The sequence below is a fragment of the Puntigrus tetrazona genome, chromosome 7 (genome assembly GCF_018831695.1).
Source record: "Puntigrus tetrazona isolate hp1 chromosome 7, ASM1883169v1, whole genome shotgun sequence".
Lineage (NCBI taxonomy): Eukaryota > Metazoa > Chordata > Actinopteri > Cypriniformes > Cyprinidae > Puntigrus > Puntigrus tetrazona.
Window position 1 is genome coordinate 29,997,958 of NC_056705.1, and position 22,897 is coordinate 30,020,854.

General features: G+C 40.0%; 2 protein-coding genes across 3 annotated transcripts in view; one reads left to right on the forward strand and one right to left on the reverse strand.

The window, feature by feature from the left end:
• Window positions 1–1,442: 1,442 nt before the first annotated feature.
• On the forward strand, window positions 1,443–7,611 carry cckar (cholecystokinin A receptor). The gene is made up of 5 exons (XM_043243558.1): window positions 1,443–1,837; window positions 2,095–2,346; window positions 3,899–4,157; window positions 5,193–5,320; window positions 5,836–7,611. Exons 1-5 carry the CDS (start codon window positions 1,711–1,713, stop codon window positions 6,420–6,422), a joined length of 1,353 nt encoding a protein of 450 aa, XP_043099493.1. The 5' UTR covers window positions 1,443–1,710; the 3' UTR covers window positions 6,423–7,611.
• Window positions 7,612–8,731: 1,120 nt separating this feature from the next.
• rbpjb (recombination signal binding protein for immunoglobulin kappa J region b) overlaps window positions 8,732–22,897 on the reverse strand; it is a 44,094-nt gene continuing 29,928 nt past the window's right edge. For both annotated transcript variants that reach the window (XM_043244678.1, XM_043244677.1), the window contains exons 3-11: window positions 20,015–20,110; window positions 16,820–16,985; window positions 16,498–16,672; window positions 16,193–16,330; window positions 15,217–15,329; window positions 14,832–14,972; window positions 14,240–14,395; window positions 14,012–14,115; window positions 8,732–13,054 (exon numbers count right to left, since the gene is read on the reverse strand). In XM_043244678.1, coding sequence (XP_043100613.1) covers window positions 12,718–13,054; window positions 14,012–14,115; window positions 14,240–14,395; window positions 14,832–14,972; window positions 15,217–15,329; window positions 16,193–16,330; window positions 16,498–16,672; window positions 16,820–16,985; window positions 20,015–20,110 — 1,426 coding nt within the window. In that variant the 3' untranslated portion in view covers window positions 8,732–12,717. The remainder of the gene's footprint in view (window positions 13,055–14,011; window positions 14,116–14,239; window positions 14,396–14,831; window positions 14,973–15,216; window positions 15,330–16,192; window positions 16,331–16,497; window positions 16,673–16,819; window positions 16,986–20,014; window positions 20,111–22,897) is intronic.

Here is a 22,897-nt window from a genome sequence, read left to right on the forward strand (position 1 = left end):
CAATTCGCTATTATAAGTAAGAGCAGTGTCAAGGAAATTTGATTTAAATTGCATTTAAAAAACAATATTAATATTTAACCTATTCGTTTTTTTGTGATGCCAAATGCAATCCCCTTCAACCAGTTTAAATGAGAATTTATTATACATGACTAACTACGTAGTGAAGGAAATAATAGCACATATTAGGTCACATGCAATAGTGAGCTTATTTTAGACGAGAAAAGACATATGAAGTAATAAAAATATAATTGTACACCCATATGTTTTTTCTCATTTTTGATGCACTTTTATAAAAACAACAACTCAGAGACCAACAAATCTGAGCGTCGTGTTACGGGATGCATATTTTGTGTACCTGGCAACACTGACCAGCACTGACAGGCTGTGTAGTAGCCTTTATGCATGCGTTTTAGGTTCATTTTATTTAAAAGATGAAGAGACAAATGTGTACTTATGTCAGAAATGATTGATAATAGTGATATCAGGTTGTGGTAATACAATAGGGTAAGGACCAGTGAGGACAGAAGGAATGAGTGTGAAGGAAGTGACAGGTTTTTGTGGAAGCCAGGCATTTTTGTACATTATTGTATGCCAGTTTGAAAGATGTGATCCATCCCATAACCAGGTCAGGAAAGATGCCGGTGTCTGTTAGCAGTACTGTACTGACAGACATCAGTGCTCCAATCATGACTGCACAAGTCTACATCTACTGAAATGACAAGACGAAACACACTAAAGTTGTTTTAATGCTTCTTTAATGCTTTCAGACAATGAAATTGCATCCGAATTTGTGTCAAGTTTTAGACAGTTTCTTGTTTGAGATCCATATCAAATATTGCAGCACAAGAACGAGTAATGTTCATGAAGATTTTTAATGTTTTTTTTTATTAAAAGGAAGACCTTTCCCCTTTTTTCAGATAGTGAAAAAGCATTTAATTCTGTATGAAGTTTCAGACAATTTGGCAAAAATAATATTACTGTAGTGGGACAATGTCAGTTATAAAAGACATATCCCTAAAACAAAGGTCAAAGGTCAGACGAAACTAATTTTTTAAAAGTTTTATTACTCATGAATATACAGTAAATTATTTTTTAAGCTGCAAAATCACAATTATTTTTATAGAAGGATATATATATATATATATATATATATATATATATATATATATATATATATATATATATATATATAAAATTACACACATAAACACATATTCCTTAAACCCACTAATGATCATTTATATAATAATAACAATATAGCAATAATATTTCATTTTATTTTCATGTTAGAGAACGCTTCTTACACACAAACTAAATCAATCAGTCACTAAATGAATGCTGTAATTCTGCAGGAAATGTGATGGGGGTGTGCTTCATTCACAGAAGGCGGGGTCTGTGCTTCACCGATCAACCGCATTACTTCACATCACAGCTCGTGAGCACGGGCACAGGGCTGGAAGCACTTCACCATCCGTTTCATCCTCTCCTTTTGACGTCTCAAAACTTTTTTACCATCTTGTCTTGCATATCTAATGCTGAAATAAGACGCGTTTTAACACAGAGTGCGCATCTCGGGCGTCATGGCAGATCTAATGTCGGTGATCTTTCACCTGCACGAGATGAAGAGAAATTCATTTGGATAGATCTATTTTTATATTGCGAAGGACAGCGAGAAGACATCAGAAAAAAACAAACAAACAAAAAAAAAACATGGAGACGTTTACGATTCACGATATGCTCATCAACTCCACGGATATTTATAAGATATTATGCGGGCTGGGAATCGGGAATTTGTCGGAGTGCAAAAATGACAATAACTATACGTCCGAGCCAAAAGGTAACATCTTACATTTCTATTGCATGTGCCTCTATTTCGTTAGCTACTTTATTTTACGCGGGCATAAAATAAACACAGAAAATGTCTTGACATCTAAACTTTTTTAAAAAATGCAGCAAACAAGCGTGTTTTAACGATCTGAGCTGTCTGAGGGGAACGCCGAGTCAAACTTCGCCTGAGTGAAAGTCCGCTGTGTAGGTCTTCCCGTTAAAATCCCGTCAAATAACGCTCGGCTTTCTCTCGTACGTGTCCGTCAGACATGAACCAGACGGTGAGGATCGTGCTGTATGTGCTCATCTTCCTCCTGAGCTTCGTGGGAAACAGCCTGATCATCGCGGTCCTGGCGCGGAACCGGCGCATGCGGACGGTAACGAACCTGTTCCTGCTGTCTCTGGCTGTGAGTGACCTGATGCTCTGTGTGTTCTGCATGCCCTTCACGCTCGTCCCGAACCTCATGAAGGACTTCATCTTCGGCTCCGGCATGTGCAAGGTGGCCACGTACTTTATGGGTGAGTCGGGCTGACTTCCGTAGTAATAACCTCGGTGTTTTGTGTCTTTACATCACCTACTGTGACAAAAATTGCCGCAACCCGTATTAATGCGAAGATATCTGTTACTATAATCAGTCAAACTGTACATTAATATCTTTTCGTTTGGTATTGTGATTGTCTGATTCGAAGTGACTGAAGTTAGGCGCGTGCTACCACCTGTAAACTTTTTTGTGATATATATATATATATATATATATATATATATATATATATATATATATATATATATATATTCATTTCCGCGTGATATTTCCATTTATTTAAACAGAAAAAAAGCTTGCGTTATTGTTACATATAAAAACAAACCTTAAGATTTGATGACTCAGATGACAGGCTACATAACTAGAAACTAAGTAGAAATATAACATGATTTTATTATCTTAAAATTATACTTTTGCGCAGAGACTTGCAACTTATACTAGCCAGAAAAGTTGTGGTAAATGCTGTGGTAAATTGTTTTTCGTTTTATTACTAACCTTTCTCTTTCCATGTTTTATTATATATAAAGACGTAATAAATGTAAAATGTATAAATGTTTATAAACAAATCATAATTGAAATCATTGTTTTATTAAATATAAATTCATGCGCGCACACAGTTTGTTAAATAAAATAATTGAATGTTTTTTGCTACTACTTTAATTACATCAACTATGTTATTCTACTAGAAAATGTAGGTGTCTTGATACATTATGGGAATATTTGCATAATATTTACCGATCTTTTAAACTTCTTCATGTCCTAAAAAAGGATATCTGATGGCACTGATTGCGAGAGGCATACTACAAAAGGTCTTCTAACCAAATTATTTAATGTTCCTTTTTGTGCATTTGGTCATAAAAAAAAAAATGATTTAGAGGTTTATTACTATTCATTAAGGGACTAAAAGCACCACAAACACAGTGAAGTTTGAATCCTAGCACTAAAAAGCGCTATGTAAATAAAATTGAATTAAAATGCATCATAATGCAAGTATCGTAATGGCAAAACCGCCCGTTTTGTTTATATTGCGAGGCGTATCCATTGCGAATTCATATTTATGACTTACCGAATTTTGTGTAACAATTCTGAAAACTATTTACAGCCAGGTTGCTCGCACACTTCCAGATGCCGCAAATGTAAACAATTTAGTAATGATACGACGCCACTGTATTTGATGCATCGGCGTGTTTTATGTGTTCGTTTTGTGCTGCTCTGTAATACTTGCTCACGATAAAGCTGACTTAATTTACATACCCCGTTGTTATTACCGCGTGGGTATGTCAACAGTCATAAGCAATCAGGCGCTGCCGGTCACTCGGAGGAGAGACGGAGCCGCGCTCGCGCGCTCGGTGTGAAGCGCGCGGCGCTCCGCCGTTAAAGCGCCAGCAGCCGTTGTTCGTGCCTTTGTTATCAGGGCTTGGAGTTAGTCTGTTATGAAGTGTTCGTTTTCGTGTTTACTGTTGTTTACAGAAGTACTTTGCTTTATCGAGGCTAGATGTATTTCCGTTCTGTGCGTCCAAACTACACAGGTATTTCGGTGAGCGTGTCCACGTTCAACCTCGTGGCCATCTCCCTGGAGCGCTACAGCGCCATCTGCAACCCCTTTAAGTCCCGCACCTGGCAGACGAAGTCCCACGCCGCCAAAGTCATCACAGCCACCTGGGTCGTGTCCTTTCTGCTCATGCTGCCTTATCCTATAGGCAGCACCCTGGTGCCTTTCATGCGCAATAACAACAGCACTGGCAACATGTGCCGCTTGGTTTGGCCCGGCGACGTCATGCAGACCTGGTAAGATTTATTAGGGCCCTGTTTTTTATTTTGACTTTTGAGGGTAGGGTGTTTAAAGGGATAATAAATCCTGTCATCATTTACCCTCACGTTACCTGCGCGCTGTTATGTTTTCGGCAGCAGTTATTTACACCAAGTACGAAAAAAAGCTCGATGTTATTTATTCTGAGAGTAAATAGTGGTAGATACTGTTTGCGCCAGGCGTAAGTGCAAATAGTGATAGATGCCGTTCACACAGCGACGTGTAAATAGAAGGAATACACTGTTTGCGCTAAAGGCAAAACATCTGAGCGGCGGTGGACCGAGTTAGCTTTGCACTCCTCTTTGGTGTGGAATACAAAAGGAGGAATGCTTTAAATGTCACGGCTTAAATACGCTAAATCCCGCTTTCGAAACAAAACGACTAAGTATCGCGCAGCAAACTTGTGCATGTCCTTGCTAGAATACACATAACAAAAAGCAACCATCTGTGTTCTTAAATCGGTTCTGTCGATGGATTGGCTTGTGTTCGGTGGAATAGATCTACCGCACCAAAATATCAAATACGTTCGTAGTTTAAAGCTAAAAACTAAATCTGTGCTGAACAGAAAACCATTTTTGATGAAATCTGATCATACGACTGGCCAAGATATTCAGACTAACTCGCTTTTGGCAAGTAGCGTCAACTCCTCTAGATTACAAATACAGAAAAAATAAATCACTCAGCCTGCAAGCTTCACTATAAAATTGATCCAGTGTATGAGCTATAATCCAGTGAAATATTGCTTGAACGGCATTAGAGCGAGTCGTTTTAGTAAGCCGTTCTGTAAATCTAAGCCTACAAAGCTACCAAGCGTTTTCATTTATTAGCTAAAATTACTGTGAATACAGACACAAATAACATAATGATATTCTGCAGTTGCCAGCTGCATAAACTTAGATTAAGAAGGCACCATAAGAATTAGTCCGAAAAACTCATAGTCTTGTTTTCCGATTTAAATAGACTAGTTAAAGCAATCAACTGGCCAGCACTTACTTTTATTTTATTTTTTTTAGGTATGTTTTCCTGTTGCTGATACTCTTTCTCGTGCCTGGGATCATAATGATGACGGCGTATGGTCTCACCTCACTCGAACTCTACAGGGGAATCAAATTTGAAATGGCTAACAGGAAGTCAAACAGAGGTATGGGAAAATATCACAGACTGGCCTAAAGGGGCTACAGCAGCCCAAAATGAACTTTTTGTCATTAATCACTCACCTCCATGTCGTTCCAAACCAGTAAAAGTTGTGTTCGTCCACGTAAAACAATTTAAGACATTTTGGATGAAAACCAGGAGGCTTGTGGCTCATTGACTGCCGAGTAATGAACCCTGTCCAGAAAAGTATAAAAGAAATCGTCAGAATCCATCGTGGTTCACCCTTAATAATGAAAATGCCTTGATTGAGTGTTTAATCTTGCCGTTACACATTACTGACACTATTCTCCAAATCTGAGACTTTGATTGATTGATTGATGCCAAAAGTTTCATTTTGTGGTGGAGTAGCCCTTTAACACTTCAGACGTGGACTGAAAGTCTTTTAAATGAAAGTAGTAGTAGTTAAGGTTTACTGATCCCAATATTGTTGTTTTATATGCGCATATCAGAGACGAGAAGCAATAGTCGCTTTAGTGTTACAGTACTCACTTTGTTCACTAGAGAAAGACTGCGGCCCATCCAATCTGAAAAATGGTGACTGCGATGGCTGCTACCTCCAGCCCTCCAAGAGAAAGCGTCCCGAACCCGCGACGCCGGGCTTCAGCAACCCGAAATCCAAACTGAGAAGGGTCTGCAGCAACAGCCCTACAGCAAACCTCATGGCCAAGAAGCGGGTCATCCGCATGCTGCTGGTCATCGTGGGGCTGTTCTTCCTCTGCTGGACGCCCATCTTCGTGGTTAACGCCTGGCGAGCCTTCGACAGACGCTCGGCCGATCGTCTCCTCTCCGGAGCGCCCATATCCTTCATCCACCTGCTGTCCTACACCTCGGCCTGCGTCAACCCCATAGTCTACTGCTTCATGAACAAGCGCTTCAGGCAGGGCGTGCTGGCGACGTTCAGCTGCTGCAGGGACGATCCGGATGAAGTGAGCAGGAGCAGCACCCGGAGGAGCGCCAGGGGAGCCGGGGGGCTGGGAACGCTGTTTGGAGGAAGCGCCGGGAGCGGACCGGCCGACGGTAACACGCAAAGCTCAGGAACGCTTACGAGGCTGACCGACACCAGCGTCCGTGGCTCGGCCCAAGCGTGAGTGTCGGCGTACAGAACGTTCGAAGCGTTCGGAGCGTTTAGAAAAACGGCTGCTAAAGGAAGGGAGAGACCCGTACCGGGGATAAATGAGAGCACAAGCATGCAGACAATGACTGCCAATAGCATTGAAATGCTGATAGAATCCAGTGCTTCATTTTAGTACGTCACTGTTAAATAAACAGCAGCACCAAATGGAGCTAGACTGTGGACTCCGGTCTTCATTAGAGCTATGACTTACAAACCTACACAGACTTTATAAGCCATAAATAAGTTTTGTCCTTTTGGCTCTCCTAGGAGAGAGAGAGAGAGAGAGAGAGAGGAACTAAATACTTCTTGGGATTTTATTTGTGTGTGTGTTCCTGTCAAAGCAATCATCCAGATGTTTTGAGAACATTCTAATATTGCTTTAACTGCACTACCATTCAGAAGGTTGTTTGAGGTCGGATTTCTTTTATGGTTTTGAAAGAAGCCTCTTATGCTCACCAAGGCCACAGGAAAACCAGTAACATTGTGAAAAAGCAAAAAAAAATCTTTTAAATAAAAGCTTTAGAATGCGTTTTAAAAAGTAATTTTGTCCTGTGATGGCAAAGCTGTCACACGAACCCGCAGACGTTTGAAGGGTAGCGTAAACATCTGCCATCACTTCTGAATGTACGCTGACCTATATTTGATATTTTATTCATCACATCCTCTTCATTAACGGCTACACAGACAATGCTGTTTGATAAATATACGACACGCATACTTAAAACCACTTTGGATTCCTCGCCGATGCTACATAAACGTGAATATGCGTAAACCGTGTGCAAAACGCACCGACCGGTAATTGTGTAATCTCCATATGTTGATGTGTAACATGAACCGCTTTCTTCTAAGAAAGTCCACAGTGATGTCTTTATCTTGTTTGTTGGTTCAGCCTCACCGTTTGTGCACAGAGTCTGTTCTTATCATCGCATGAGACTTTTCACACCTGTTGTGAATTTCAAAGAACCCACTCAAGGCTGCTTCTGACATCTGGGCTATTTTCACCAGGACGCATAGTCTGTTTGTTTGTAATATTTGTATATGCCTGATTCACGTTGAGGTGAACAAGTTGACATAAAATAATAGGATGTTGCAAAGCTGTTGGGTTGACGCGCATGTCCATATGCTCTGTACTGTATTACTGTATAATACATTGACACATTAAACTTCATAAAGTCTGAATCCACTGCGTAACGTCTATACAAGCAGATTTAACCACCACCCCCCCAAAAAATGAATACCTGCTTATTGAAGAAAACCCTGAGGAGATTGACGAATGCCAGTTCTCATATCATCTAATGCATTAATATTTTAGGAGTTCTTTGTGTGAAATGCAACCTGAGGGTCAGTGCAAAATTTTCCTATGTTTTTGTTTTTGTATTGTTTTACACTTGCGTCACTTTATTCTTGTGAAGTTAATACAATAAAACACACACACACACACACACATATGTGTGTTTTGAAATCTGACAACATTTAGAAAGCACAAAAACCATTCATAAAGTCAACTGGATGCTCCTCTATATGATTTACGTCAGCAGGAACCTGGTTAGCAGCTTGCTTTCTCCTTTAGACCGTAAACGATGATATTTTGAAGTCAGTGTTGGACTGTCTTTCAAAATATGAACAAAAACCACTCAACGCTCTTTAGTTGACCTCTTATGGAGTTTTGAAGATGACCTTTCATGCGGTGTCCGCCCGCTTGTTGGTCTTTCCTCGTTGGTCTGAACGAAAATGCTAAATCATTTTCTTTAGCGATGGGTGCCGCTTTTGCAGCGCTAAAAGCTCACAAACACTGCTTTAATAGACCAATCACTCAAAGGATTCGGAAAAATTAATCACTCATCCCAAACCCAAAATATGAACTTTTCGTAACCCGTAATAGGGGCACTTTAAAATCTTTTTATAGGGTTGAGTAAATAATGACAACTATTTTTGGACAAACTATCCCTTTAAAGGGGGGAAAAAAAAAGCTAATTTGCGATTTCAACATAGGCTACGATATTTTATCTCATCTATTAGCCGTTACAGATAAAACGAAGCCCGTGAAATTACATAGAAACATGGAATGACCCAATAAAAATATTTGGGTGGCTAAATGGAAATATAGTTGGCTGACAGCGTGGTGTTAAATATTTGGGCACGCCGACAAATCGGGAAATTCTTTCCAAGGCAGGACAGCAACCTAAAGAAAAGGCAGAAAATAATTATATATTCTAGGCATAAAATGATCAAAAAGCCAGTTTAGTGTCTTTAAAGAAGTTACAAAAAGGAATATACAAGAGATTTAGATTTTTATGCCAATATTGCAGTTTTATTATTTAATGACATATGGAACTGAGCAGGTGCAATATGTACAAAATCAAACAAACAGACAAATGAAACAGAACTAATGTTTTTGTTGTTTTTTTTTGTTTCTGCCCCCTTGTTTCACATTAGGGCACACGATCCTAACATCAGCGGCCCATTAAGGACTGAGATTGCTACCATACTGATACCTCTGAATATTAGAACTAGAACAGACCAAGAACGAGAAAAGAAAAGGAGCAACAAAGTGAAAGGTTACGAAGGGCGAAGGACAAAATGCACATGTAAAGCCTTGCACAGAGCGTCGAATTAGGCACAGCAGACCTGCTTTACGTGAAAAGTGACCGTTACACTCTGTAAGCAACTAATCTAGACAAACGTGGTTTTCTCTAAGTGCAAAACCAGCGGAGAGGGCGAATCACCAAACTAAAACCGTCCTAAAGGCATAACAACTTGATACACAGTACAACACATGTGGTCGGTCTGCCACAAAACTCTCCAGATGGTGAAACAGAAAAAGCTACGCAAGCCTTTGATTACACATTTAAGTCAAAAAGGGACAAAATCATGACCAATTATGGAAGTATGGAAGTAGAAAGCCGCTGTGTTCGCCACCATCCTTTTTGTTTTTTGACCTAGAACTACTGAGATATCTTTGAAAAGCTACCCTCTCGTGCCACGTTTGATGAGCAGCTCATGAAAACGCAAGCGTAAGACATTTGGCATATCGTCTATACATTGATCAGAGCTCAAAATAAGGAGTTCTTGGAAGAGCAACGTTAATGAAGAAATATAAAACCGATAAGATGCGTATAAATGACACCGGCTGATTTTTAAAGAGGAAAAAAAACAACTATTTGTTCACTCGGATTGCCATTAAATGCGTTTTTTAAGGCTTGGTGCGTGACCTCTGCATACATGCCTCGGGTGTTAAAACTCTTCAACTGATTTAGAACCGACAGAAAAACGATAGGGATTTTGTTATAATGCACCTCGGCGTGCCGGTTTCAGATATGAGTCAGAACAAATCCTTCATTCTAAAGCTCAACACCTTCGAACAAAACAAAACAAAACACGTAAACAGTAAAAAAAACAGCAAGATTGTCGATCGGTTTGTTCAGAGAGCAACATAATGCACTTTACCAGCGTAACACCACAGTAAGAGAGGGGCAGAAATGAGCTAAACGTGGAACACGGGCAGCAATCGGAGTGACGGAAATGTTGTGCTAAGCTAATGAAAACATGATAAAGCCACACTGAATTTTCAGCCCGAATTAATCGCTTTCTTTAGTTTGTGTAGGAACTGTTTCAATGATGCTGTATCATTTCAAGGCGGACTGGCTTAAAGCACTTGTTTTTCTTTTTGGGGTCGTGAAGCTATATAAGTCAAGGGAAGGGAAAAAAAATAGAAACGTACAATACCACGTCACATGGTAAGCTCTGACAATGACACTCGCTTAAATATATAAAAAAAAAAAACAAGTATTAGAAAATTAACGCACTGCTTAACGTGGGCGTAGTTACAGTTTACGCATCCATGCTTTTTGCCCGGCCGCCATCTTCCTCGAAATGGAAGCGTGCGCTCGCACTGAACTGCACGGATATGTTAACAAGGAAGAAGACCGTCACGCAAGAATTAAGGGGGAACCCGAGTGCAAGAGCTTCAGGTTAAACCACCTCATGGAAGATTTTTGCAAAGAGGCCATCAAAGACGTTTTTTTAGCGAGAAAGAGAGATCGATGCTGAAGAACACGGCGGAGCTAAAAAGCTAGTGGAGGCAACAAGTGAACTTTTTTTTTTTTCTTTTTTCTTTTTGCAGAAACATTCAAGTTACAGTTTTTGCCCGAAATCTACTACACTATAGGCCCACGATGCTGGAGTATTGCCTTGTTTGACGGGTCGCCTACTGGTACTACGCGAGTAAGGAAGACGGTGGAGGATCTACGGATCTACCGAAATTAGCATGAAGCGTAAAAGAAAGTGAAGACGACTCTGGTTGAGCCAGCTGTTCTTCGTGACCACGTATGCTGTGGACCAGGCTGGTGAAAAATCAGTGGCTATTTCCACACGCACAAAAAGTGACCTATACAGTATTGCTGTATGCTTACATCTTTGAGACACTTATTTAAAGGCCATTTACTTCCACGTTTCTAGTCCCGTGATGTCCTTTTACTATCCTGACAATAACATAGAAGATAAAAGAAGGAACTCGGACGCTAAACACCCGACCGCATCGACGAGAAACACCAAGGACGTAACCGGGTTAAGAGCCACAGACACACGAAAAAAAAATAATAATAACAAAATGGCTGAATGGTTTGTCTTTTTTTTTTTTTTTTTTTTCTTTTTTACAAATGGACGCATAAAATTCAAAAGTTAAATTACTGTACATAAAAAAGAAAGTCACAAAACACTATTAGTGCTGGTTGATGAGTTCATTACAGCTAAGGTTTTAGTTTTTTTTTATTTATTTTTTAATTTTTGTCATTAATACTAGCCTACCAGTTGGTGAGACACCAAGGCCACGATAAACGCATCAATGACCAACGGAGTAAAGCTTCCTACTTTTGGTGTGCGAGAGGCCACAATTCCCGACATACTCTTCAAATATTCAAAAAACAGAGACAACAATGCAATATAATATCTTTGGGTATGTTTGTATCTGTTACACATTTAAACCTTCTAAATCCAAAAACAAAACTTTTAAGGGAGTTTAAATATCAAAAATCGCATGTAAAATGTTCAAAATGCAAGGCTTGGTTCCTCGGGTCGCGTTTGTACACCTCCTTTTGAAGGAGTGAACTAAACGGGGAACCTTTGTTCCAGTAAGGCCACATCTAATAGTAGAGCACGTCTCCAAATCATTTCAAATTTCCAAAAATGCAAATGGAAGTCAAGGAAGACAAACAACTCAATCTGAGAAAGGAAACAGTATAAAATGGCACTAAAACTGTAGGAGTCTAAACTCGTGTCTGAACTTACAAATATCCAACTACAGTGAACTTTCCGATATCGATATGTGAGATCCTACCTGTGCTCTAGAACAAATGAACTACAACTATGGCTACCGCGTCGAAGAGACGCGTTGCATCTAAAGCCTCTGTTTTGTGTTTTCTGCTTGAAATTTCCCAAATGAGACAGAAAGATGGCATTGTTCCTTTCGTGAGATCTAGACACGTCGATGAAATGCTTAAAGGAAGCGTAGCGCATTTTGTAATGCAGGCAAGGCAGAGGCATTGCTTAAAGCTCTTTTTTCTTTTTAAAGACTTCATAAAAACGAAGGATAAAAAAAACGGCCCTCTGAGTTTCCTCCAAATGAAAACGACCAAACTGAACGAAGGGGAGGGGGTACAAAATACAAAGTATCAAAACCGAACAGATGTATATGAAAGTAGCTATATACAGAAAAAGCTCAGAGGAGGAATAGAACCGATTTGGTAACAAAAGCGTACTATAATGTTTGATATAAAAAAGGTATGGAGGAAGAAAAAAAAACAAAACAAAAAAAAAAGTACCTTTACTAAAGCTTATACAATATCCTTGGTCCATAAAAACTCATCTTACAATTTCAATGTGACCCTTTTCCTAAGAGTTTAAGCTCTCAGGCTATGATACCTCTCACCCAATCAGAAGGAAGAAACGTAAGAGACTGAACATCATTTTCAGTCGCCGCATTCTGTATCATTGCCGTGGTCTCCACTTCTCTTCTACCGCTGCTAACAGGCGCTGGTGTTTCCTCTCAGGCATTGTCTATTGCTAGCACCAGACCGGCTCCTTAAAGAAAACCACAAGAGGGCACGGGAGAAGCATTCTCGAATCGTTTGCACCTCGCCACAGGTTTAGCCTTTTTTTTTCGCCCATCCATCCCTTGTTTTATCGTCCCCCGGGGATTTTCCGTTGAAATTCAATATGCAGCACTTTTACAAACTAGTTTGTAGTCTTGTCGAATGCGTTTTGAGTTTGTGTTATAACACCACGGCCGCGGCTGCATTAGAGGAGGACGCCGCGACGGCGTTGGACGTGCTGTTGGGGCCGTAGGGTGCCGTTTCGCCGTTGCCTCCCGCGCTGTTGCCGGTCGTGGACAGCAAGCTGGTGCTGCCCGCTCGGAGGATGGCGCCGGCGGCGCTGCAGTGCGGACGGGGGCCGGGTTCGGGCGTGTACGTGAACGTGAGCGTCGTGGAATAGATGATGCCGTCGTTGCGGACCAGCGTTACGGGGACTTGCACCGGCTGCCTCACCCACCTCCAGCCCTCGCGGAACGCCGAGATGTCTGGGACGACGCACAGCATGCTCTCGCCACACCTTCGGAGGAGAGATCACGTCTATTAATAATTCAGTCTGTCGCTGCCTGCAATATGTTTAACCGACAGCGGTGATGGAAGTGCATATTTTTCTTTAACGACCGCACGAGGCTTTAAACAATGCGTGTGGGGTCTTGTTCAATACGGTTTTACTGGGCAGAGCCACTTCGCTCAACTTACGTCCTGTCAAAGCCTAACATGTCATTTACTGCTGCGTTTAACAGGTTTATAAGGATTTAAGACTCTTGGAAGGGTTTTTTATGTAGTTTAGTTTGCGGGTTGTATAAAATTAATTACACTTTTTATAGTACACAATCTTTTATGCAAGTAATTGGTTGTGTATTTATATTTGTCTTGTATCCAATTTCTAAGTAGGTCTCAGTTTACTGTAATATATTGTGAGTGCATTCTCTTCACAACTATAATTGCACTTTACATTACATTATTTCTGTAATAATCTTATTTTTTGAACAAGGGCCACAACAGATGTTAAGTGGAAACCTGTTAATCAGCAACTTGTGTTACATTTTAGCATAGAAATACAATTTGACATGTATACGAATTTCATTAACTGTAAAACGAACTAAAAAGAGAACGATTTAAGTCATGATAATCTATGAAATATATATATAAAGGTGTAGATTAACAAGTATTATCTTTGAAAAGTATTGGGGGACAAATTCCTCAAGTATAACAATGCACAATTATTAATTATTTTAGGGTCTCTTACATAGTTGCTTATTTGCATGCATATTACTAGAATATTAGCCATATATTAGTACTAAAACACACATATTGATGCCTTAGTATCTACCTGACCTTATTATCACATCCCTATACCAACTAAAACGTTTAGAACTGTATGCATTAAAAGTCTCACTATACAAACAAAATTCAGACATAAAATCTTAGCCTTATATCCCATTTTTTGCCATATGGACCTCTATAACATGCATACCTGTACATGGTTTCGGCCTCCACATCACCAAACCACACTCGCAGATTGGGAGTGAAGTTCTGTCCGGTCAGCTCCAGCATTGCGACGTCTCCTCCACCGTTTAACTGCTCACACACACATACAGAGCACACATCAACTGCAGGCAGAGGCTTGCAATAGACGATGCTTAGTGCGAGACGTAAGCTTCTGGAAAAGGCCTGTGCGTGTGTGCGTGTGCGTGTGTGTTACCTGTAAGCTCTCGACCACAGGCACGGGGGTGACGGGGGTGTGTACAGGGCCCATACCCTCATAGAAGGTGTACTCTGCTTTATCAGTGCTGATGATTGTCCAGGAGGCACCATCATTTATCATCTCCTTATTTGGTTCCTTTGGGCATGGAGTAGCCTGCACACGCAAACACATAATACACACACACACACACAAGCTCAAACAGCAGTTTACAAAGAAAAATATTAGACGTAATATGCAATCAACTACTCGTTATCGCAATATAAACTCACAAATCATGAGCCTTGCGTTACCCTGAGGGAGTTTATTTTGTGATAATGACAAAATGACTTCATCCCACTTCTTGTTATTCACATAAATACATATATGGAGGTATAATTGTTTAAATAATATTAAATCTGCATTAATATGAATAATAATTTGCAGGTAAATTGCCCTTTTATGGACTTTTTAGTGATTTTTTTAGCCATGCACGCATGACTTCAGAGGTCATTACAAAATGCTTTCAGTGCAATTCAAGAAAAGTGCATGCAAGCCATGTTAATAGAATACGTTTTAAGCATTTACTCCATATCTTCGGCGAGCGACTCACTTGAAATTGAATGATCCTCTCTTGAGAAAGGCACAGGTACATCCTCTCCGTATCCTTCAGGTAAAAGGCACACTTATGCAGCTGGGAGACGGGGTCGTCTGCATCCAGCAAGGCGGTCTGCTTATCCACCTTACGGATGATCTGTGTGTGTGTGTGTGTGTGTGTGTGTGTGTGTGTGTGTGTGTGTGTGTGTGTTGTGTTCGGGGAGAATACAGACAAGGAAGAAGGAAAGTAGGTGAAGTCAGAAATATCAGGATGTCAACACTGTGCTGTCTTAATGTACCCAAACTTTCTTTGCAGCAGCGACTGCTCATAAAAACTGTCTGATAATTACACGTACTGTCGTGAAGACACTGAGAAAATCATCTGATGAAGAGACACGTACCAGTCGAGGAAGAGCCATGCCCGTCACAGAGCACACGAGTTTGACAGTTTGTCCGTAGTGGATGTAGCCGTCTCGTACAGTGAACTCCTCTCCCTCGGACTCTTCATCATCCACTAAAACACAATTATCAGGACTAAGCTTCTCCTGTGCGATCAGACCTCGCATGATTGTCAAAACACCAACGAAACAATGCTATTTTTACACTGACGTGCATGTTTTTACCTTCCAAAGACATTTCAGTAAAAAAATACCTGTCGGTATTGTTGTTTGATAGACATGACTATTGAGTTTATACCACCTTATACACTTATGATACAGATATAACTCTGATCGGCTAGCTTTATGCAATCAAAGACACGAGAGGAGTTGCACAGCTTGCTTAGTTATCCTTAAAACCAAATATTTGTAATTCACTGTATTGACTCTATTGACTAAACTGCTGGTTCTGTTTAAGAGACATAGTAATGGTTAACAAGATTTCCTTGAGCACACCTGTATTGTCAGTTTTGCTCTCAGGTTTATATAAGATATCAGATAAACATCCTTACAAACGTTACGTAAGCTGACTGAACTTTGGGCCACTTTGTCCTTAAAACTACGCTATTGAAAACATTTATGTTCTATCTAAATATCCTGAAAACACTGATAATGATAAGAGATATTTCTTGCACACCAACTCAGCATATAAGAATTATTTCTGAAGGATCACGTGACACCGCTGCTAATTCAGATTTGCGTCGCAGTCACGAATTACATTTTCAAATATATTAAAATAGAAACAGCTTTTTTTTTTTTTTAAATTGTACTATCATTTAAGAATATTACCGTTTTCACAGTTTGTAATAAATAAGTTCAAATAAATGCTTCTTATTTATTTTTATCTTATCAACCCCAATCTTTTCTAAATAAATGCATATCCAAGCTAAGCCAGATACCGCGTCCCTTAAACAGTTCTTTACCAATTAACAGTGCTTACAGAGGTGGATGTAGAAGGCTCCCCACTGCTGTGAGCTGGCGTGAAAGTTTCCTCCCTCTACGTGCAGGTAACGTGTACTGACCGTCTGCGAGCGAAGCCGGTTAAATAGCGCCACCTTCGTTCCTGATGCTATACAGACTGCACACAGGAGAAAGAGCAAACCACAGAGACATCAGGCAGCGCTGCGTGAATCAAAAGCCAAATCTCATTTCCGTATCTCGTATAGCAGGGTGTCATCGTTCATTCGAAAGCGGCGGTGAAAGCATTTCCTCCGAGCGTAACGTGTAGGTGATGAGCATACTCACGGTCTGCGTTTTTGAGCGACTGCTTTTTTTTGGAAGGTTTGGAGATGACCTTGATCCTCTTGCTGAGGAAGACGCCGATGTCTGAGCTGTTCCCGTAGAACATCTTCACCGACAGCATGAAGTGCTTGCGTTTGTCTGAGTCTGAGATGTACAATGTTTTGGCTGTGCAATAGTTCTGCAGGGAGGAGGGAAGATTTGTGTATTCGTGAGAAAAATAATGGGATGCTAATGCTATTGCTTTGGCTCTGTGTGCTCGGCTGAGTAGCTCTTGTCAATTTATTCTGGCAGCGTGTGTGTGTGTGTGTGTGTGTGTGTGTGTTACCTTCCCCTCTAAGTTTAGCTGCTGCATCTCCTGGTCACTGTTACCGATGCCGATGAAGGCACAGGGCTGAGACTCCTGCTCCGTACAGCCGTCTCGCTCCATCTGCTCCCTCTTCTTCTTCCATCCACAGCCCATCAGATACACACACGGGGGAGGACAGAAAAACCTAGACAAAACACAACACACATTTTCAGAACGGAACTGTGATGCTTGACCACAAACAAACTCACCGGCATAATATAATACACTTATATACATATTTAGACAGAATATAATTGTTTATTTAGATATCAGAAAAATAGAAACAAACTAATAAAAAGTGCTTTTTGCCATGAATAAATGAATGAATGAGACAAATCAAGGAAATTAATAAAATCCTGCTTTTCGGCATGAGTGAATGAATGAAAACATAAGTGAATAAATATTTACAAGATAACTGAACAAATAAATAAAATGCTGCTTTTTGGTCAGGAATAAATGAATTAATATTTAACACATAACTTAATGAATGAATGAATATATATATTTAAAACATAACTGAACAAACAAAATGCTGCATTTGTGAGTAAATTAATCGATGAATTTATTAATTATTTAAAGGAATAAATATTTAAAACATAACTGAATGAATGAATGAAAACATAACTGAACAAATGCTGCTTTTGTGAAGTTGAGTGAGTGAGTGAGTGAATGCTATTTTTGGAGGAAAAATTTATGAATGAATATTTAAAAACAAACAACCAAACAAAATGCTGCTTTTGGGCAGGAAAAAATGAATTAATACATAAAACTGAACACACAAACAAAATGAAATGATCAAACTAATCAGCAAACAAACAATTAAATGCTTCTTTTGGTCAGGACTGAATAAATTAATAAACGAATGAACAAAAACAAATGAAGGAATGAATGTTTAAAATAACTAACATGAGTAAAATGATTAAAATGAACAGAATGACTAAATGAAGGAATGAATTAATGAATCAATCAATGTTTAAAGAAGCATCTAGGTAGGACTAATGAATGAATGTTTAAAAAATATATATATATGATGAAATAGTCCCATTAATCCCTGCTTAACCACTAAACTTCAACAGATTCTACAAGAGGTGCTTTAATGAGAAAATATTAAATTATGAACACAACTCTCAACTGAATGAATGAACGTAAAAAAAACCTGTACATTTCACAGCAAAAGTTCTTCAGATCAGCGCTAGGTGGCAGCACATGTGTAGAATTGACAGAGCTCTCACTTTCAGAACAAACTCAAGTAACCACCATCAGATGGTCAAAAACGCTAAACAAAAACCTAAGCTAACCTGAGCACAAGGTACTTTTCAGATCCCCCACTAGAGTTCGATAGCTGTGTCATCTTTGCCCATCTCATGTTTACAGCGGCCTACATCGTCAAAGATACGGCGGAGCTAGCAGACATCAATCAGCGTGACCTTGAAAGCACAAGAGCTTGACATTAAAGCCGTGATCTCCGTGGGTGACGTTATCAGCTCGCTGCACCTCATCTTGGAGAGACGCTCGTCTAGACATGAGGCGGGGGAATACTCATGACACACAACGGCAGCTAATATCAGAAAACTGGTGCAATAAAAAGGGGAATAACGGAGGTTCCACATCCAGTCAAACTGAAACATGCAGTAGACATGTGTTAGGGGGCAGACCCAAGCCCAGTCACGTCTCACCTACACACAAGACGGCCTCGTTTGTGCCGATTAGCATATTCTGTACCGGTGCTTCTGAAATGAAAACGGAAAATACAAGTCTGAAGTCTACTCTCGCGTCGTAATAGTGAAAGACCACTAGCCTAGGAGTATGAGATGTATTAATGTGTTAGTGACAAGATAGCAATGAAACCTCTGGTTTAATCTATCTACCTTATCGCATGTAAAGCCACAGCTTTAGTACATACAGCTACAAAGGCCGTCATAATGCATTAGGGTATGGGATATTGTATTGGGGTAACGGGGTGTTCTGGGCGGTTTTAAGGGTGTTGCAATAGTGTCAGGATGGGGACGCTATGGGAGTTTATTCCTAGGGTGTCCTGGGTGGTTGTAAAGACGCCGCTGTGTAGTTGCTACAATGTCTTTGGTGGTTGACAGGGCGTCATGGGTGATGGTTAAAAGTACTGTTATGCAGTTGCTAGGGCGTTAGAAAACTGTTGTGCAGTTGCCGGGGTGATTGCTGGGACATTTGACGGTTTTATTGTCTACTAGGCAAAAACTGCCAATCAGGATGTTCGTTCTAAAAGCGGGAGCACGTCTCTCCTTAACAAAGCACACGGTTTAATAAAAGACGTATGTTTGTAGCGCTGCGACCGGGATGAGTTAGCAACGTTAAAAGTAATCGTTAGACGTTTTAAAAGTCAACGGGGGTCACAAGGACAGGCAAAGAAGCAGAACTGGTGCAACAAGTCAAGTGCTTCGCATTCATTTTCAATTGAAGCTAAATGATACACTTCCTAGTCGTAAACCATCTCTGATTACAGAACACATGTATATGATTTCGCGAAGCGCACACTTTTGTTCTCTCTGGCTCTCATCTGGTATTCTGTCGCTCTTGACATGTGTCCAGGTTTTGGCTGTGCTGTTCACGAATAACAGCGCTGTCTCTCTGCCAAATGAGGCCGAGCGAGCTGTAACCGCGACATCAGTTCCCCAGACACCATGTTTCTCTACAGTTATCATCTTGTCTCGCTTTCCGCTGACCTTCTCTCCTTCACTTCCCTGTCTCATATCACCTCGCCTCCTTAATCATTTCTTTTCTCTTTCCTGTCATTATTTGGTTACTTTTCTTATCGGCTTCTCTCTAACTCCTTTTTTTCATCTTAAACGTTCTTTCCTTCTCCTGTCCTTTCGACTCTCCGTCTCGCTGCATTCTTGCCTAAAAACCTGATTTTCCTACCTCAGGGAAGAGATGGACGGTGTAAGGGGTTTCGTGTGGCCATGGGATACGTTTTTGTGCTCAAAAACGGATAGATAAACAAGAAGAAAAGAAGTGGAACCCGGTTTAAAAATGCCCTTTTTTTAATGCGTCTTGAAATTGCAACGCTCATGGCGTAAGCTGCCGAAAAACAGAGGCGCGATGCAACCGCCAGAGATTAAATAAATAATATGGCAAAAGTATTCACGCTTACCAAAAGGTCAAAAAAATGTACATTTCATCTCATGAATTGTCATTTACCTTTTTTCATTGCCGTATGATTTCTGTGCAACTTTAGCGTGTAGGATGAGCACAGTTTGGTCTCCTCGCTCCTTCAGGTAATTTCGCATGGCTTCTCTGAAAAACAGGAGACAGAAAATATTACTAAGCGAAAGGAGTTTTGAGTAATTCTGTAGCAGAGTACTGTAAAAAAAGGTTTTTAAGTAATTTAATAACAAAAAAATATTTTTTCTTCTAGTGCTGTCAAGCTATTAATCGTGATTAATTGCATACAAAATAAATAAAGTGTCTTCTCTGTATATTTATCATACATGTATAAATAAACACAGATTACATTTCGAAAAAACTTGCCTGTTTGTATAGGTCTATATTTATATCCATATATTCATTTATAATATAAATGACATGTAATATATAAACAACGTATTTTTCTAAAACGTATACATGGATACACACACACATTACTTGAATAAAAACTTTTACTTTGGAATCGAGTAATCGCGATTAATTGTTTGACAGCATTACTTTATAAATCGACTCTGGAAGTTCAACTTTGCAAGTTTTGTATAGTTGATGTACCTAACTAGTTACTATAACTTGTGCACATCCTCCTCACCAACAGATATCAACCTCAAACTGAAGCCAGAGATGGTCTACTCATAAACGCATCCGTTTGTTCACTCTAGAACGTACTTGCGTTGAAGAACCCTAATATTTTGTCAGATTTCGTGTGCTATTGTTGCGTTTCAGACCTTTCCATGCTATTGTAGAGGGTTCTGGTAAAAGCATGTGGTGTATGCGTGTGTGTTTCTTTAAAGAGAACGCTTTCTGAAGGCCTGTGCGCGCTTCAAAACCCAAATCTCCAGAGCTTGACTAGAAACACAGGCCCAAGTTTGATTAGCCAATTCTCTGGTGAGTGCAACTATGTGTTGCTTGCAGAAAGCACACAAACACTGTGGCCAAAAACCTCAGCCTTCCAGCTGGGGGTCTTTAAAATAAAAAAGAAAGGGAAAGGGGGTAAGAAAAAGGGCAAAAGGACAGCAATGTGTGTGTGCACAAGTCAAATGGCACAAAATCTCTTAGCTCATAATCAAAGAATTTCGATTTCGTGTCAGTGTTCCAATTACCTCAGTAAACTAACGAAAAACATCCCAGCATGTGCAAACTTAATTTAGCTCGCTAAATGTGGACACTCTGGAAGTGTGATGCGTTTCAGGGAAACGAAAAAAAGCATTGCCTCAATGTTGTTGTTTAATATAATAACATACACGCTTTCAGCAGGATCCCAAACTGAAATATTCTGAGGAAGATGAAAAGCACTCTGATCTGTAACAGGCCATGTGTGTCGGATAAAAATGCTCACGTAGACACTAGCGTGTGCGCGCACACACACACACACACACGCACACAAAATACAGCCCATTTGCACAGATGTCAGTGACACCTGACACGTCAAAATGCTCAGAGGGACACAGAGACGGGGTAATTGTGGGGGCCAGCTTACACACACACACACAAGCAGCTTCCCTTTGCCATGCAAACGTCTCACACACGTTAAAGTTAGACAGGCTTTTGTTATGGAAAGCAAGGGGGCCCTGTGACATGAGGGTGGGAGGGAAAGTATGAGAGGGAAGAGAGGTGAAAGGGTTGTGCTCTGACAATAATCCTTCTCCTACAAGACAAGAGACAGGCTCGACGCACCAAGACTAACAGGAGGACTAATGACTAACGCTTATTGTAAATGTAACATCACACACTGGCCTATTCAAGCCACCAGAAGCAAACCCGCATGCACTGACAGCACAATGTGTTGGCACAAAAGAGTGGCATTAAAAGCAGTACTATCTTCTTTAAAATAAAGCTGCATTCGGTAGTCTGAAGTGTTACGAATTGCCTTTTAAACGGCTCCTTTTTGAGGAGAGTCATCTGAATGCTGTACAATGACATGAGATCAAGCACACAGAACAGTTTTGTCAAAAATGCAGAGCGCCGCCCGCCCTCAATGTATTTCAGCGTTTTAAAAATTTCAACACCCAACTTTTACGCTCATTGGTTGCCGCAAAATTAGACAGAACATGCTTATTATTGTGATTTACCAGCAGAATCAATGCATGTCTACTCAGAAAAGACTAAACATGAAGTTTTACTTTCTTGCCGCTGCAGTCGGGGTTCATAATTTAATACAAATGTACAATAATGACGCTATTGTCTTCTGTAGAGCTGCTTTATAGCTGAACTGAATTTGTCACGGTGACAGTTATTGAACTGAACTGTATCAACATTGAACTAATTAGAGCTGAATAACGATACTATTGTAGAGCTGCTACACAGCTAAAATACAAAATCTTTTATATTTGGAGGAATTTTGCATCAACATGAGAAACGATCAATTGCAAAAAGTGCTATATAAATGCATGTGACAAGACTTGGCTCATACCAAAACAAAAAAAGTGCATTATCAGTATAACACACGCAGTGTAAGGGTTTCATTAAAAAAAAAATCCTGATGCCAAAGCTGCTGCTTTTTTGTTGGAGAGGTAATTATTAGCGCTGGGGTCATGATTAATTGTGATTAATCGCGTCCAAAATAACTGCTTTTCTATACGTTTTGTAACAAGAATTTTGTTATCAAAGCTTTTATTATGGATGCGATTAATCACAATTAATCATTGCCCACCAATAGTCATTATTTATTTGTGTGAGTGGGGCTACCCCATTGTCATAGATAGCAATGACAATAAAAAAAGTCAATGGAAGTTATTTCAGATTATTGTTTGTCTTATTACTGTACATACAGTTAAGACACAGCGCGTGTGTAAACCTACAGTAGTTTTAGCGTTACGCCATAACGCTGTCAATTTTTTTTGTCATGCTAAATGGTTTCACGGTCATTAAGACAGCTAA

What these genes read in the sequence shown, in the direction of transcription:
- cckar (XM_043243558.1), top strand. Translation starts at nt 1,711, where the DNA reads ATGGAGACGTTTACGATTCACGATATGCTCATCAACTCCACGGATATT. An exon ending in CTATACGTCCGAGCCAAAAG is followed by an intron (nt 1,838 to 2,094) that starts GTAACATCTTAC and finishes CGTGTCCGTCAG; the next exon opens with ACATGAACCAGACGGTGAGG. An exon ending in GGTGGCCACGTACTTTATGG is followed by an intron (nt 2,347 to 3,898) that starts GTGAGTCGGGCT and finishes CAAACTACACAG; the next exon opens with GTATTTCGGTGAGCGTGTCC.